The sequence below is a fragment of the Passer domesticus genome, chromosome 2 (genome assembly GCF_036417665.1).
Source record: "Passer domesticus isolate bPasDom1 chromosome 2, bPasDom1.hap1, whole genome shotgun sequence".
In the NCBI taxonomy this organism is placed as follows: domain Eukaryota; kingdom Metazoa; phylum Chordata; class Aves; order Passeriformes; family Passeridae; genus Passer; species Passer domesticus.
Window position 1 is genome coordinate 7,200,759 of NC_087475.1, and position 14,836 is coordinate 7,215,594.

The window sequence follows — 14,836 nt, forward strand, 5'->3', positions numbered from 1 at the left end:
AGAGAAGCAATAGGAAATTGGATCAGCCTGAACTGTAGCTAATCATCAGGAAGAAATTAGCTGCAGTGCAAGGATGAGCTTGACTTTGGGGAATTAATTTATGTTAGTTTAAGGTAAGTATGCACATATTTGTATGATTACCATTACCGTTTTTAATCCTTCCATCAGAATGGTGGTTACACCAGTCACAGATTTCCAAAAGTGGGCTCATTAGGATAAACAGATGGAAAAGAAACCACAGACTATGAAGTAGGATATCTGCAATGCTTTGAGACATCACATCAGTTTTCTTCCACTCCTTCTTGGGGTTTCATTACACAAGCAGTCTTGATGAATGGCTTCTCTGTGAGATCTAATGAGGGCACATGTGACTGACTCCTTGTTGTCTTAGAGCCTACATTGCCTCCCTCCACTGAATGGGAGGCTGCCTCTATACCCTTTGGACCAGGAAGATCCTTAAATCCACAGACAGATGATAATAACAAGAAAGCTAAAATTATTTTGTTCTAAAACCTTTGCACTTGTATTAAACAATTATGGCATCAGTAGGGACCTAATTTTGGGAGCTGCTCCTGCCTGGGGGTGGTACAGGCCTGGGCTGTCACCCTCCCTTGGGGGTCCCCATGATCCTTGCCCCCATCCCCAGGGAACTTCAGGCCTGGCTGCACCAGGGTGGTCAGAGCCTTGCTCTGCTCTTGTGCTGTGGCTCTGTGTGTGCTCAGAATGTGAATGTTTACATTCACTCATTGCTTCTACTAACAGGCCTAATCTTGTAGGTTTTACATTTAATGATCAATCCTACTTTGAACGCAATCTGATTGATAAAATATTCAATTTTTGCTTATTAGCTCTAGGTGAATGTCAGACTGTGTATGGTGGATTAAAACTCTTGGCTATTAATATTTACTTCTCCAGTTAGCACTCACTGCTAATCAAGATACATTTCAGTCATGGCTGATGCCACTGTAGAGTGCAGGGACAGAGCAGACAACCTGCTGAGACACCTTGCAGCAGTTTTTCCCTAGTGGAAAGCCTGGCATGCAGCTTATGCTCGTTTAATTGTGCAGTATTTCAAAAGCACTGGCATGCTTTCACAATTTCTGCACTGATTGCATGAGGGAAACTTGAAACTGTGTAAAATATATGTTTAGCAACATATTTAAATCTGCCTGTCTTCTGCAACCTTAGCACAAAGGCACTAAGCAGGAGAACAGCATGGCTTGGTTGCCATGAGGGAGGTGTCAATCCATGCTCACCCCTCCTCTGAGGGATTCTCCACCAGGGATGAAGTGCAAGCACCAGATTCACTGGGGGCCTGAAATCACCAAGGCTCAGAGCATGCTCAGGTTATGTCAGGACAGGGATGGAAAAGGGTGGGAGGAGGATGAACACCCAGGAATCACTTACAGGGACATGGCACAGTGGGATTTTGCATTCAGACCAGGAATTTAGAAGAATTCCTGGTTTCAATCACACCCCTGCACCTGAAGCAGGTGCTAATATAGTCTGCAGGTAACAGAGGAATCTGTTCTGATGCTTTGACTGAAGGTAATGTTAATATCCATTTACTTGCCAGCAGGAAATTTCAGAGATGTCTCTTCTTCAGCTTGTCCTGAAGAAAAGACTTTCCCTCTGAATGTGTTGAAGAAAAACTGTAACACATAAACAACAAAAAACTAGTTTTTTTTTAAATGCACTACTATTCAAGGAATAGAAACTGAGAGGATGTGTAATTTAAAAAGCTGCATGGTGGTCTTACCAGCCACTGACCAGTCAGTAATGAATAATGTGCCTAAATTCTACCTCTTACACTTTGTAAATGTGGAGATCTTTGGCTGTGACCCCTACTCCATCAACTTTCCACTAAGTCCTCAAAATTTAGTCCCTGGCTGTCAGTACACTTTCTACCAGACAGCACAGCTATTGTGCCATTTCATTGCCACAGTGTCAGAGAGCCTAAGAAAATTTATGAAAACAATATATTTTATCTCAGACAAGCTCTAGTCTGAGGTGAGAAAACGTGGAGGCTCTCAGCTGCTGTGTTTTCACAGAAAGTTTGCTCTGCTTTTAACATGATGCATTCAAAGGATAAAGTGCCAAAATCCAGTTAGAACACACTTTATCTATTTAATTAGTTAGAACTACAGGGGATGAGAGAAGTAATGGAACCATAAAAACCAGGAACTGAATCCTAATGTGATTAGATGTGAGGATTCCATACCAAAAAAAACCCCAAAAAACTTTATGCTATCAGAGAGGCTTTATTAATGTTCTGTACACCATTATGCTCATACCTGTTGAAGACAGACACTTTTGGACTGGGATCTGTATATAAAATTAGGATCAGCAGAGGTGTATCCCAATATTTGAGGATCCTAAAGTGCTTGACAAGCATCACAACACTGCAAAGAGAAAAGCAAAGAGGGGAACACAGAACCTGTTTAAGTGTACCATGGTGTTCTAGCTTTTGTACTGGCTGGGGTTACCATCACATATGGTGTAAACACTTCAGAAGCAGAAGCTACTGAGATGAAAAAAAGAACCTTTGAACCAGACTTACTGCAGGAGAGAGGAGGGAAAAAACACCAACCTGGCTTTGGGAGAAGTTTGGCCGGCTCTAGACAGTGCTGGATTTATTCACTAGCAGGATTATATAATGTGTCCATGAACATACAGAAACAGACTTAATGACACAGACGTTTGCTCTGTTGTGTCTTAACAGGAGCCTTTTGAGGGCTTTGTGCCCTCCAACTCTTCCATGGACCTTCATAGGACGTGCACCACATACCCTCAAATGCAGGCAACACAGCCTTCTGTTTCAAACACACCTATTAAAAAATAAATTAAAAGATATTGATTCTTAGAGACCCAAGAGAAAAATAGGAACCAGAAGAATCCCAGGAATAAGTGTTATATATTGGGAACATTAAGAAGTTGTGGCACCTGGCATTAAATACATAAAATATAACCATAGCTACGCTTGACAAGAGTCCATAAAATTACCCATTTCTGCTTTTGGAATAGCCTTCCCCAATTTTCAGTGTTTCATATGGGATTTTAAATGTCTCTGCAACCATTATTTCTGATAATTTGATAATTGTGTCTCTCTCAGGATAAAGAGGCCTTGGAGTTTGATTTAATCAGACAGATTCTTTCAATCAGAGTAAGAATATGTATTTCAGTTTTGTTCTATTTCCTGTCCCTTTAATTTTCTTCCCTCCTATTTTGCCTAAAAATGCAGGACTGTACTCATTGCAGTCAGTATTTGTGACTTCCATCACGGATTTCCATCTCTGAACCCCACAAACTCTCACTTGCGGCATCATGGAAGAGGGACAGGGAGCCCTCTCCAGACTCTCTGCTTTTTGCAATGTACAGCTCCAGGACATGGAGAATGACAGAAACTGAGCAAGTGTCTTTGGCTTCAGCATGTCCTGGAGCTGGGAACTTTGGCTCAGAGAATGTCCTGGAGTTGGGAATCTTCTGCCTTGAACCTGCCGGGTGTGGGAGGTCAGGTACGACTGACATGACTGCGGGATGGGATCCCTACAGGTACACCAGACCAAACTTATTTCCATGCTTTGAGCATCCCCAAAACCTCTTCTCCTGGTGCCACCACTGCTAGAAACCTGAGAAGTGGAAGGCCCATTTTAACATATATTTTAAAAATCCAATTTTATTTTATAGATTTACATTTTATTTTTCTGGTTCTTCCACTGTCCAGTCCTGACATCTCTGGAATCTGTGCAATTTTTTCCAGTACCCCTGGGTGTGTAGGGATTGGATTTGATGACACTGTGGCTTCTGGACGAGCCAATCCTTGCCCTATGGGGCTGCCAGCCTCCTGGGGGTCACACTCCTCTCTGTGCTCGGAGGCCGGCCTGCAGGAGCCACAGGACACAGTGGACACTCTGAGGGCACACCTGAGTCCTCGGCAGCCACAGGCCCAGGGCGGCTGCAGGATGGATTCCAACACAGCCGAGCTTGGCAGCCGCGCTGCTGCACCAGGGCCCAGCTCCCTGCCCGTGCCGTGAGGGAGGCAGCAGGGACACCCAGCAGGGATCCCCGGCAGGGCCGTGCCTCGGGGCCCGGCCTCAGCAGCAGCCCCGTTCCGGCCGGGTCCCGCAGCGGGGGCGGTGCCAGCGCGGGGCGGGACCGGCACAGCCCGGCCGGAGCCGCCGCGGGAGCAGCGAGCCCCGGAGCGCCATGGCCGAGAGATGCGACGTGGTCGTGGTCGGGGGCGGCATCTCAGGTGGGTGCGGGGGCGGCGGAGGGCACGGGGCAGAGCGGGGAGGGATGCGCGACCCCCGCCCGGGCCGGTGAAACCGGCGGAGCGCAGCCCCATCGTTCGGGCGGAGTGCCGTGTGGTGCATGCAGAATTGTATTGTTATTATAAACTATTAATAATGGCAATTGTACTGTTATTTTAATTATTTTTATCTTATTTTTATTGTATAATTTACTTTATATTTGGTTTTATTATTATTCATTTTTATTGTTAATTTACATTATTAATTATTTTTATTAATTATGTCAACTATTATTTATTTATATAATTATTTATCTATAATATTATTTATTTATAATATTATTTATTTTTATTATTATTTATTTTTATTATTATTTATTTCTATTATTATTTATTTCTATTATTATTTATTTATATCATTATTTATTTCTATTATTATTATTATTTCCATTATTTTGAAAATATTATTTTTATTTTATTCTTTTATTATTATTCTTTTATTCTTATATTATAATTTATTTTATTTAATTCTTTTATATTTTTATTATTTTATTCCAAAATTTTTAATTTTTAAATTATCGTTTATATCCATTACCATTCATTTTTACTACTGTTGTTCATTTTAATAATTTTTTTAAAAAATTCAATTTCATTTTATAGATTTACGTTTTATTTCTCTGGTTCTTCCACTGTCCAGTCCTGGCATCCCCTGAACCTGTGCAGTGTTTTCCAGTACCCCTGGATCTTTTGGACAGGCGAGGCAGAAGCACTCAGCATCCTCTGCACCCAGTGCAGGGGTGTTAGGTAGCAGCCCTCGGTCACATGGGATTCATTTCAATCCTTGGCTGCCTTTTGTTCAGCACAGGTGGAGGCATAAAGGAAAAACCAGCTGGGTGGATAGGAAGTTTCTAGCTCCCCTTTCAGCACAGGTGTGGGTTTGAGAGCCTGAACAGCCTGGCAGAATGGACAGACAGCACTGGGGCCCTGGAGCCTTCTTGCACTTGTGTGAAATCAGCTGGTTTTAACCCAGCCTGGGCTAGAAAACCTCTGTGCCTGCCCACAGTGAATCTCTCCCCTGTGCATTTTGTTCCAAAATACATGTGCCAAATAAATTGTGCATGGGCAGTAGATTTTTTTTTTTCCCCTGTGCCTTTGTCATATCAACAGTTGCATTTTGGTCCCTTAGCATAGGGAGGTATGGAGTGACAGCTCCTGTGCCATTTGTGGTCTCCTCAGAGCAGGAAGAATGTGCACACATCCATGGATCCAGCAGTATCTCCTGCCAAACCACAAACAATTACTTATGATCTGTTACAAAATGTGATTTTGTCCATCTGCTTTTCATATGGCTTTTAATTTCCACTATTTACTTATATATATACTAGATGTCTGTTTAACCATCATGTTAAGGTGTGTAGCATGCAATTTGAATGATATACAAAATGCAGAGACAAAATCATAGGCATTTCCTAAGGATGATTCTCTGATAACAAACTGCTGAATAATGTTTGAATGTTTCAAGTATGTTTATACAAACGGCAAAAATTAACCACTGCTTTTCTGTAAAGCACAGTGGATTCTGAACACAGTGTTATGGTTAATTTTTAACTTACACAGTGTGTCACAGTGAAACTCAATTAAAGTAATCAGCCCATGGTAAATGTCTGTTCATGCCTTGTAAACAAAAACATTTCCAGTGGCATGGTTTTGTACAGCAGTAGTGCTACATTCCCTCTGTTGAATGAGTTGGAGTGAAAGAGTCAGTGTAACAGCTTTTAAACTACCCTTGTTATCCTGGTTGCCATGGGAATATTTTTGTGGTAGTCCTGCACAGCCCACTTAGGTTTTTGTGGAAGAGCATCAGGACAGGGGAGCAGTGCTGATCTCTGGTTGATTGTGTGCTTTTGGTTTTTGTGGAAGAGCATCAGGACAGGGGAGCAGTGCTGATCTCTGGTTGATTGTGTGCTTTAGGTTTTTGTGGAAGAGCATCAGGACAGGGGAGCAGTGCTGGGCTCTGGTCAAACGTGTGCTTTAGGTTTTTGTGGTAGAGCATCAGGACAGGGGAGCGGTGCTGAGCTCTGGTCACTCGTGTTCTTCGCTCTTTGCCACCTGTAGACAGCAGCAAGTGGCGGGGGGAACCAATTATCTGTTTACTTCCCTTTACACTAAATACCAACCAAAATGCTCCTGTTTTGTGCTGTAGCAACTTTTTTTCCTGTCATCTCACAAAGGTTGGAAAAATATACAGGCACAAAAATTGTTGTATTGACTAAGTACCCCTCTTCAGTCCCTTTCCTTTAGCTGTGTACAGCTCCTGCTCACCTCTGATTCCCACTGTCTGTAAATTATTGAACTTGCAGCCAGATGATGGAACTGAGGTTTTAGATCTCCTTACACTGATTTAAAACCCCTGCTAACATGCACAGCTGCTGCTGAGATCTCTTCTCCTGTCCACCAGAGAGTGAAGTGTATGATTTTTAGAATGAGGCACCCCTTGGACACTGGGTTTGTTGCTGCTCCACAACTCGTGTGTGTTCCTTTGGAAAGTCTCTGGATTTGGGCTGCCTGAGGCTCTTCTGACCAAGGCTCTGTGGTTGCTGCCTGTGACAACAGCAGAAGGTCCTTGTCACATTGAGGTGTGCTCCAGCCACCTGCTCCCACCCCAGCAAAGCAGGGAATTGCAGAGCAAACAAAGACTTGCTGTGCCAGCAGGAGGATGCACAAACAAGTGTCACAGAGCTGCCACTTGGCCATCTCCTTTCTCTTTATTCCTGCAGGTAGAGCAAGCTGTGCATTTGCAGGCTCAGACCCTCTTTGGCAGCAGCTCTGCTTGTCTTTTTATCCAGATGTAATTAGTAGGGTTTAAAATGTAAAGACTGAAATCCTGATCATGAAATAACAGTGCAGAGGCCTTCACAACCCTGGGCAGTCTCTGTTCTTTTATCTGAAGATGCCACTTCCTTTGCTGAATCATTTTTAGTGTCCTTTATTGCAGGTTTGATAAAAGGAAAGAATAAAACTGAGGAACTGGCCAATTTAAATTTTGTGTAATGAAAATATACTCAAAATTAGTCTACATTTCTTTCAAGTCAAAGTAATGGTCTGTGGCTTTGCTGAAGTTGTCAGGTAATCTCAATAATATTGATGATAATGAAGACCTTTGAGGAACAGGATTTGCTAAGGGTAGATTCTCTTTTATGGGTAAAACTTCAGCCAAAGCTTTGGATTTTTTTTTGCAAATGGTGCAGATTAAAAAGAAATATTTAAAGAGAAAATTTACCAGAGTGAAAAAGCATATATGAAAATGCTTAGCCACACATTGCATGCAGTATGCCTGGTACTAAAGAATATTTAGATCAGAAGCTTAACAGAGCCTCTTAGAGCTGGAATATGCATTGTGACAGGTTCTTCTCTTTGCTTAGAGGCCTCACTTTTACTTTGAAGGGCTCCTCTAGCATGAGGATCAAAACAACTATGAGAAAACTATACAGTTGCATCATCAAACTTGTTTATCTTCTTAATTGAGACACCCAATGACTTCAAATAAAATCTTGAAATCTGCTCAGCGATTTTCTTTAAAGATTTTCTCCTTTTGTTTTCAAAAATGTCTTCCTGTCCCTGTTTTTGCCTTGGGAACTGCTTTTCTTGTTTTGTTTTCAAGTAATTTATCAGATTTTATCCTAATCTTATTCTTAAGAAAATACTTTTCTTAAATCTCTGGTGCACAGATTTTACAATCAAAGTGAAGGTGGTTGAATTTTTTTTTCCTTAAAGGTGAAGTCTTTCTTAATTATAGTAAGAAAATTAATACTATTAGTATGCTTGGTTTTTTGCTGTTCACAAGCAACCTGTCATGTTCCTGTAAGCTTAGAACTAAAACATACTGTAAGATAATTCTATTGTTATGTTGGGTTTTAAAAATATTTCCATATCTATTCTTGCATTGTATTGATGCCACTGTGCTCTCTACTGTTCTTAAGGCTCACTTTTAATTTGTGTGACAATTTAATGTGCTCTATAATTACAGTAGCTCTCACTGAATCTGTGAACCACTGTCACATTACTTCAAAAATAAAACGAAACCAAAACATCCCAAAACAGACCAGGTGTTTGAGGGCTATTATCTGATGGTATTCTGTCTGTTTAAAAATAGACTGATGCAGAGGGCAAAATTGTTTTTTAAAACAAATCTGGGACAAGTTTAAAAAAACGATATAGATTAAATACATAATATTTAGTAGATACTTGTTTCTTTTTGCTCTCTGGTAGTAAATTACAATGTTTCAATACTCCTCCTTTGAAAAGATGGTTTACCAAACAAGACAGTCTTTTTGGAGAACATTACTAGTCTGGGAATCCTATGCTAGATGTCCATTTGGAGAAGAAAAAAAACCAGACAAAAACACAAAACCAAACTGGGGACATGGATGAAATAGCTGTTCATGATGAACCAGATGGGATCAGTCAGTGGGAGGACTCTGACCCTCTCCAGGGAATGTCACCCTCTCTGGGATCCAGGACATTTTCCTGTCAGCTGGCATGATGAAGTTCTTGGTTCACATTTTCAGTCACCTGTCTCTCTATCTGACAGCAGAAATTATTACTTTTGTACTCAAACCACTCTCATGGCTAAAGCAGTATGAGCCAGTTAGATGGAATCTGCATTTGACTTCTAGACATTTCACAGAAAAAAACTTGGCAATGCACAGTAAACAGAACAGAAAGCAGCTGCATAATGTTGTGAAATGGTTGGGTAGCCTAGGCAGCAGGGACAGCTCTTGTAATTCACTGTCTGAGACCTCCTAATTGGTCTGAGAGTTGATTTGATAAGAAGCTTTCCAGCCTACCTGCAGGAGCCATCTCATCTCACAAGGCTCAGGGTGATGCTTCATTAGGGAAAGGTTTTTCATTAGCTTATTGAACCATTATGAAAGGGTGTTGTTAGGGAAAACTCATTCAGTCTGTTCAGCAAAATGTGAAAACTACCATGGAAGGGGAAAAAGGTAAGTTAGGATGGTAAAACTTTGGGGAAAAGAATTGCTGTTGTATCTATTATGGGAAATATGTTAAGCTATTAAGGGAAATAACTGGTAGGGAACCAAAGTTTATGTGCAGCAGTGGGTGTTAAAGTTACACACTAGAGAGTCCACAGGATTTTATCTGTGCTGCTGAATAGCTGCTTTTTTTTCCTTTTTTTTTTCTTTTTTTTTTTTCTTGTTTTTTGGACTAACAAGATTTTCAGAAGAGACTGAAAGCTATTTGTAAGCAAGTTCTGTGCATTGTTTGCTTGGACAACCACCTGCAGGGATGCTTTGAGTTGGTGAGATTTTTCAGAGATTGGTCTAGAACTTGACTACAGCCTAATCACACTGGAGGTGGTGAGTGGTGTCTGTCTGCATTAGGGAGTTGGTTCAGATCAAGTGTGTGATGTTCTGCACTATTTTTTCACACAGATATTTCCAGCTGGTTGTCTTGGGAAACTTAGTTTCCCTCGCCAAAGATAGTGACATGGAAAGAGTATTTCAATTTTGTGCTCTTCTTCCTTCCATGAAGACACAGTTAAAAATTGTTTACTTGGTCATCCTCTCTGTTTTCTCCTTGCCTGCTTCTCTTTCTTTCATTTTCTTGTAGCATCAAGAGGTTGCCAAAAGATCACATTCTGTGTACTTACGAATCATGATTTGCTCAGTTTACTCCTTGGCACCATCAAGTTCAGGGGTTATTTTAGAGAAATGCAATTCATTGTGCTTCCCCTGCTGTAAGGAGTGAACAGTGTCAGTCTCCAGCAAGCCACACGGTGTCAGACACCACAGGGACACAGATCTGGGTTAAACACTGGTGCCTGTGGTGCCAGTGGCTGTGATGAGCAGCCCTCTGCTCTGGCTCCATCCTGGAGTGTTCAGGCTGTCTAAGATGATCTCAGGAGTGTGTTGACAAGGCTGCTGTTGACTACTGGAGGTGCTCTTACTGTTGTGTGTATGTAGTCTTATCCAAAGCTGGAGAGATGTGCCAAAAAGCTGTGTATTGATGTTTGCACTGCCTAAGGAGGCAGCCTGAGCAGTGTGGGCTTACACAGCCCTGACAGTCCCAGAGGTAAACTTCCAGTGCTGCTTGTATTATTATAAACCAGCAGAGAGTTTGCTCTATATTTACATATCTTACGCACCAGATGATGACAATGAATTAGGCCTTATGCTTAATTTAATCATTTCAGAAGGCTTTTCTTCTTCAGAAGTTATTATTCTGTATGTAAACAATCTGGGGGATTTTGGCACATTTCCCACTGCCACAGTTTCCTTCTCCATAACATAACTGACAACTGTAATTAAATAGTTATGTTATTTCATGATAAAAAGCCATGTTGTCTCTCTGCCCCTTCCCAAAAGGGGAGTTGTTTGCCTTTGTGTTCTGTCTCTTTTCTGCAGCAGTTATTTCACAGAGTGCACTGATAGAGCACTGAAGTTTATCATGCTTATAAAAGTTTACTGAGCAGGGTCCTAATTATTGAAGAACTTTCTTTGGATTTCCTTTGCTGACAATGTGTCTTGGTGTCCTTACAAACCACTCAGGGATGATTCTAAAATCAGTCATCATTCCTGGGGAACTGTAGTCATAGGACAGTTTGGGCTGAAAGGGACCTCTAAAGGTCATCTATTCCAACTGTCCTGCAATGAGCAGGGACATCCTCAGCTAGATCAGGTTGCTCAGAGCCCTGTCCCACCTGGCCTTGAATGTTTCCATCACCTCTCCTGTCCAACCTGTTCCAGCCTTTCACCATCCTCATTGTTAGAAATTACTTTCTTTACATCTAATCTGAATCTACCCTCTTCTAGTCTAAAAATCATTATTCCTTGTCTTAATGTGACATGCCCTACTAAGAATTTCAACCTCATATTTCTGATAAACCTCTTTTGGCACTGGGAGCTGTTATATGGTCTTCCCAGAGCCCTCTCTTCTCCAGGCTGAACAGCCCAAGTTCTCTCAGCCTTTCCTCCTAGGAAAGGTCTTTCATCCCTTGGATCATCTCTGTGGGCCTCCTCTGGACCTGCTGAAAGAGGTCTGTGTCTTTTTTTGTGGTGAGGACTCCAGGGTTTCAGCCAGGCTTTGGTTTCTTGAGGAAATTCCATTAATCTCAATCAAGTTTCAATCATTTAATTTTTATATAGCCATTTTTTAACTTAACATGATTTTCCTTCTGGGCAGATAACCTATTTCATCCTTGTAAACTTATGTCAGATGTTATTATGATTGCTGCCTTGAAGGATGGTCAAAATGGGATCATACATCTAATCCACTGGGTTTTTTTTTCCTTTGTGGACTGATTCATGTCTAAGGTTTATAATTTTATAATGCTGCATTATTCTTGTCTAGCATTTTTTTTGCTGTTTTCAGTGATCAGTGAGGCTGCACTACAGGCCATTGGTATTTAAACCATGAATGACTAGCATTCTTCTAAATAACACACCCATGCTCTTGTATTTTGCATAACTTTCTCTGTCCTGTCAGTTTTCTGTTCAAACAGCTTGCTTAAAAGAAAAACCAGTGTAAAGTCACTTTGAAAACTGTATTTTCTCCACAAATCATTATTTGGTTTGGGGCTGGAAGGGAAGAGAAAGCAGAATAGTCATCAGGGTCTCGTTTGGGGAGACCTGAGTTCTGGATAAGTTAGTAATAAAAGAGGTGCTGAAAAGCGCCTGTCAAGCCAGAGAGGAGTTGCATTGACCTAGTCAAGAAACATTGATAATATTATTTATGGGAAGAGCTTCTGATGCTATGCCACCCACAGCTCCACAGGACTCAGCTGTGTGAGTTTTGTGGGCTCTTAACAGCATCGGGAGCAGCAGCAGCAGGGGATGGAGAGCAAGGAACCACCCAAGGAAATGATGGGCATTGGGATTTTTGTGGGGACTCTGTGTGTGATTGTGTAGAGGAAAGGAGAGCAAGGGATAGGATGGGGGAAAGCAAAGGGAAAACCATCCCTGAAAGAATGGATGGTCTAGTCTGGAAAGTCTGAGACCTTGTGGGTTACTTCTAGTATCTGGCACATCTGGCAAAATAAATCACAGATGCATTAATTTTTACCACTGAAGAGTCTGGCTCTGGCTCATTAGAGGCTTGGGCATCTTGCAAAGATTAAGTTATGGTGGTGACCTGGCTTCTGTTGGCACTTCATTTTCAGGTGTTTACAAAGTTCCCTGAAGTTCTGATTCATTTTAAATCTGCTCATCTTACAGATATTACTTTGTACTATTCAACTTTTTCATGCTTTTCAGTTTCACCCAGCTGGAAGTGAGGAGGGTGGGAGGAGAGATGCCCCTGTAGCCTGCTGCCTCCCAGGCAGCTGCTCTTTATCTTGATGGCATAATTCACATATAAAACATTGAATTGAGTCTGTTCAGTTGACTGCACACAGCAACAGCTGATCAAACAGCAGGTTCATGCTGTGCACCATGATTACCTGGATTACTAGGATAGCTTGAGTATAAACTGGGCTCATTTTTGCTTGAGTGATAAATCTGTGTTTGAATGTATTAAATATTGGAGCAAGACACCTCTTTTGTTCCAATATGAATTAATTTTTTATGAGGTAGTTTGGCCAGAGGCCAAATCAGTGAGTTATGCTAAATAATGAGCACAAATGAGGAAAGGAAAGGGTGTAAATGCTTTTTTTCCCCCAACTTTAGATATTTATCTATTCTTTTATGTTCCCTTCACCATTTTTGCCCCGACACATTCTATCAGAATGGTACAATTCTAGTGGTAGCAGTTTTTCTTTCATAGTAGTGATGTTTTTATGAACTGTTTGGCTCAAACTTCCTCCTGCCTGCACTTAGGGATGGATGGATGGATGGATGGATGGATGGATGGATGGATGGATGGATGGATGGATGGATGGATGGATGGATGTCACAAGTCATCTTATTTAGTGGCTCTCTTTTGGGCTTCTCTAGATGACATGCACATTCTCAGCCTTTGGTATCTCAGCTGGGGAATAATTTGGGCTTTCAGCAGGGTTCATCTTAATTTTTTGGTTGTTCAAATAAATAAAATGTTCACAAATCCTTGTAGGCTTTACAATTTAACCTCTGTGAGTGTGTGCACACCTACCTGTATATGTGGGCTGTGATGATAGGAATTTCCAAAGAGTCTTTGGGGTGTGGCTGTTTGGAAGTGACATTGAGAGGTGCTCAATATAAATCTGTAATTATTATGTGCTATTTGTGTGAAAATTGTTAGCTGAAGATCAATTAAAATGTGAAACAAAATGGGCAGCCATGGAATGAAGACATGATGAGTCTCTTGAGCTTTGCTTTGCCCAGCCTGACCTAGGTGAACACCTGTGAGTCATTAGATACTGAGAAATCTGGGAAATTACATGTTAATCTTTAATGTCAAGATATGAGAGTGCTAGTCTGTTTATTTTTTAAGTTCACTTCTTCCAGTTGATTTTGTTTTTTGAGCATTTACTTTTCTCAGAGGACTAAAAAAAAGAATTTGTTGCTTGAGAACAAGCAAGACTTGGCAAAACAGATAAGCATTTCTCTTCTGAGGCAACTGTTGCATAATTTTACAAAATTTTCCAGATGCAGCTTAGCCTTTTTTTTTCCCACATTGCTGTGTGTGGAAGGCAAAACTATTCTTCAGAGTAAATCTGACTGGCATTTTATTTGCTTGTAGATCTCTTCATAGCAGTAATGCCTAAAAGGATGCCTTTAGGAAAGTGCCTGTATAGACCCTCAGCCAGTTCACTGTGCTTAGCTTTATTTCATGCAGTGCTGTGATCTGTTTGCTGTAGCACTTTCAGTTCTCTCTATCCTTTTTTTCTCCCCTCTATTTTGTCTGTTGTGTTTTGAGGCAGCCCAGATTGTAAACTAGCAGAAAGGGATGCCTAAGCTAAAGGAGGCCCTGGGACTGAGGGTGTGTGATAATATCAGAGTATAAACGATAATGATATTATTTATATTATTATTAATATTAACTTTTCCAGTATATCCTGGAGCCATAACAAAGGACATGCAGAATGTGTTTGGGTTTTTTACCTGACTGAAGTCTAGAAGACTTCTGACATGGTTTAAAGTGTGAGGTGGCCATGGCTGTTCATGACAAGTCCATTAAATGAAGAGAAGACAGTAAATGATTGATACTACAAATACTCAACCTTTGAAAATCTGGGGTGCCCAGTTTTGTCAATATGAAGTTTCAAGGGGAACTTCAGATGTGAAAGTGAAGTGGAAACTTTGGGAAGTCTTGGGCAGAGCAGCTGTGCCTTCAGTGCTTAAACCTGGGTACCACTGAACCAAAGGTGTTGGGTTTCCACCCAAATGCCACAAACTGTCTTCATCCCATGCTTGGCAGGGGTTCAGCTTTACACCCCACAACTTTGGTCATCCCACTCATATCTGCCCAGGCTCTGTATCACTTAACCAGCTGCAGTGCTTGGGACTGAAAGCATTGGCTGAATGTTTGCAATTCTGATTTTAAGAACTTAATAAATGCTGCTCCCTGCACCGTGGATGGATCATCCAGGAGCTCTTGCAGGGAGATCACAGAAAGCTGGGACTAGAGTTTATGCTCCCATGAAGTCCC

The 14,836-nt window shown here is 41.3% G+C and overlaps 1 protein-coding gene across 2 annotated transcripts in view; it reads left to right on the forward strand.

Moving 5' to 3' along the window:
- Nucleotides 1-4,069: 4,069 nt before the first annotated feature.
- MAOB (monoamine oxidase B) overlaps nucleotides 4,070-14,836 on the forward strand; it is a 50,702-nt gene continuing 39,935 nt past the window's right edge. Inside the window, exon 1 of one of the 2 annotated variants that reach the window (XM_064407285.1) lies at nucleotides 4,070-4,252. In XM_064407285.1, coding sequence (XP_064263355.1) covers nucleotides 4,207-4,252 — 46 coding nt within the window. In that variant the 5' untranslated portion in view covers nucleotides 4,070-4,206. Of the gene's footprint in view, nucleotides 4,253-9,133; nucleotides 9,253-14,836 lie in introns of those variants that run through there. The other variant, XM_064407282.1, reaches the window with a different exon arrangement.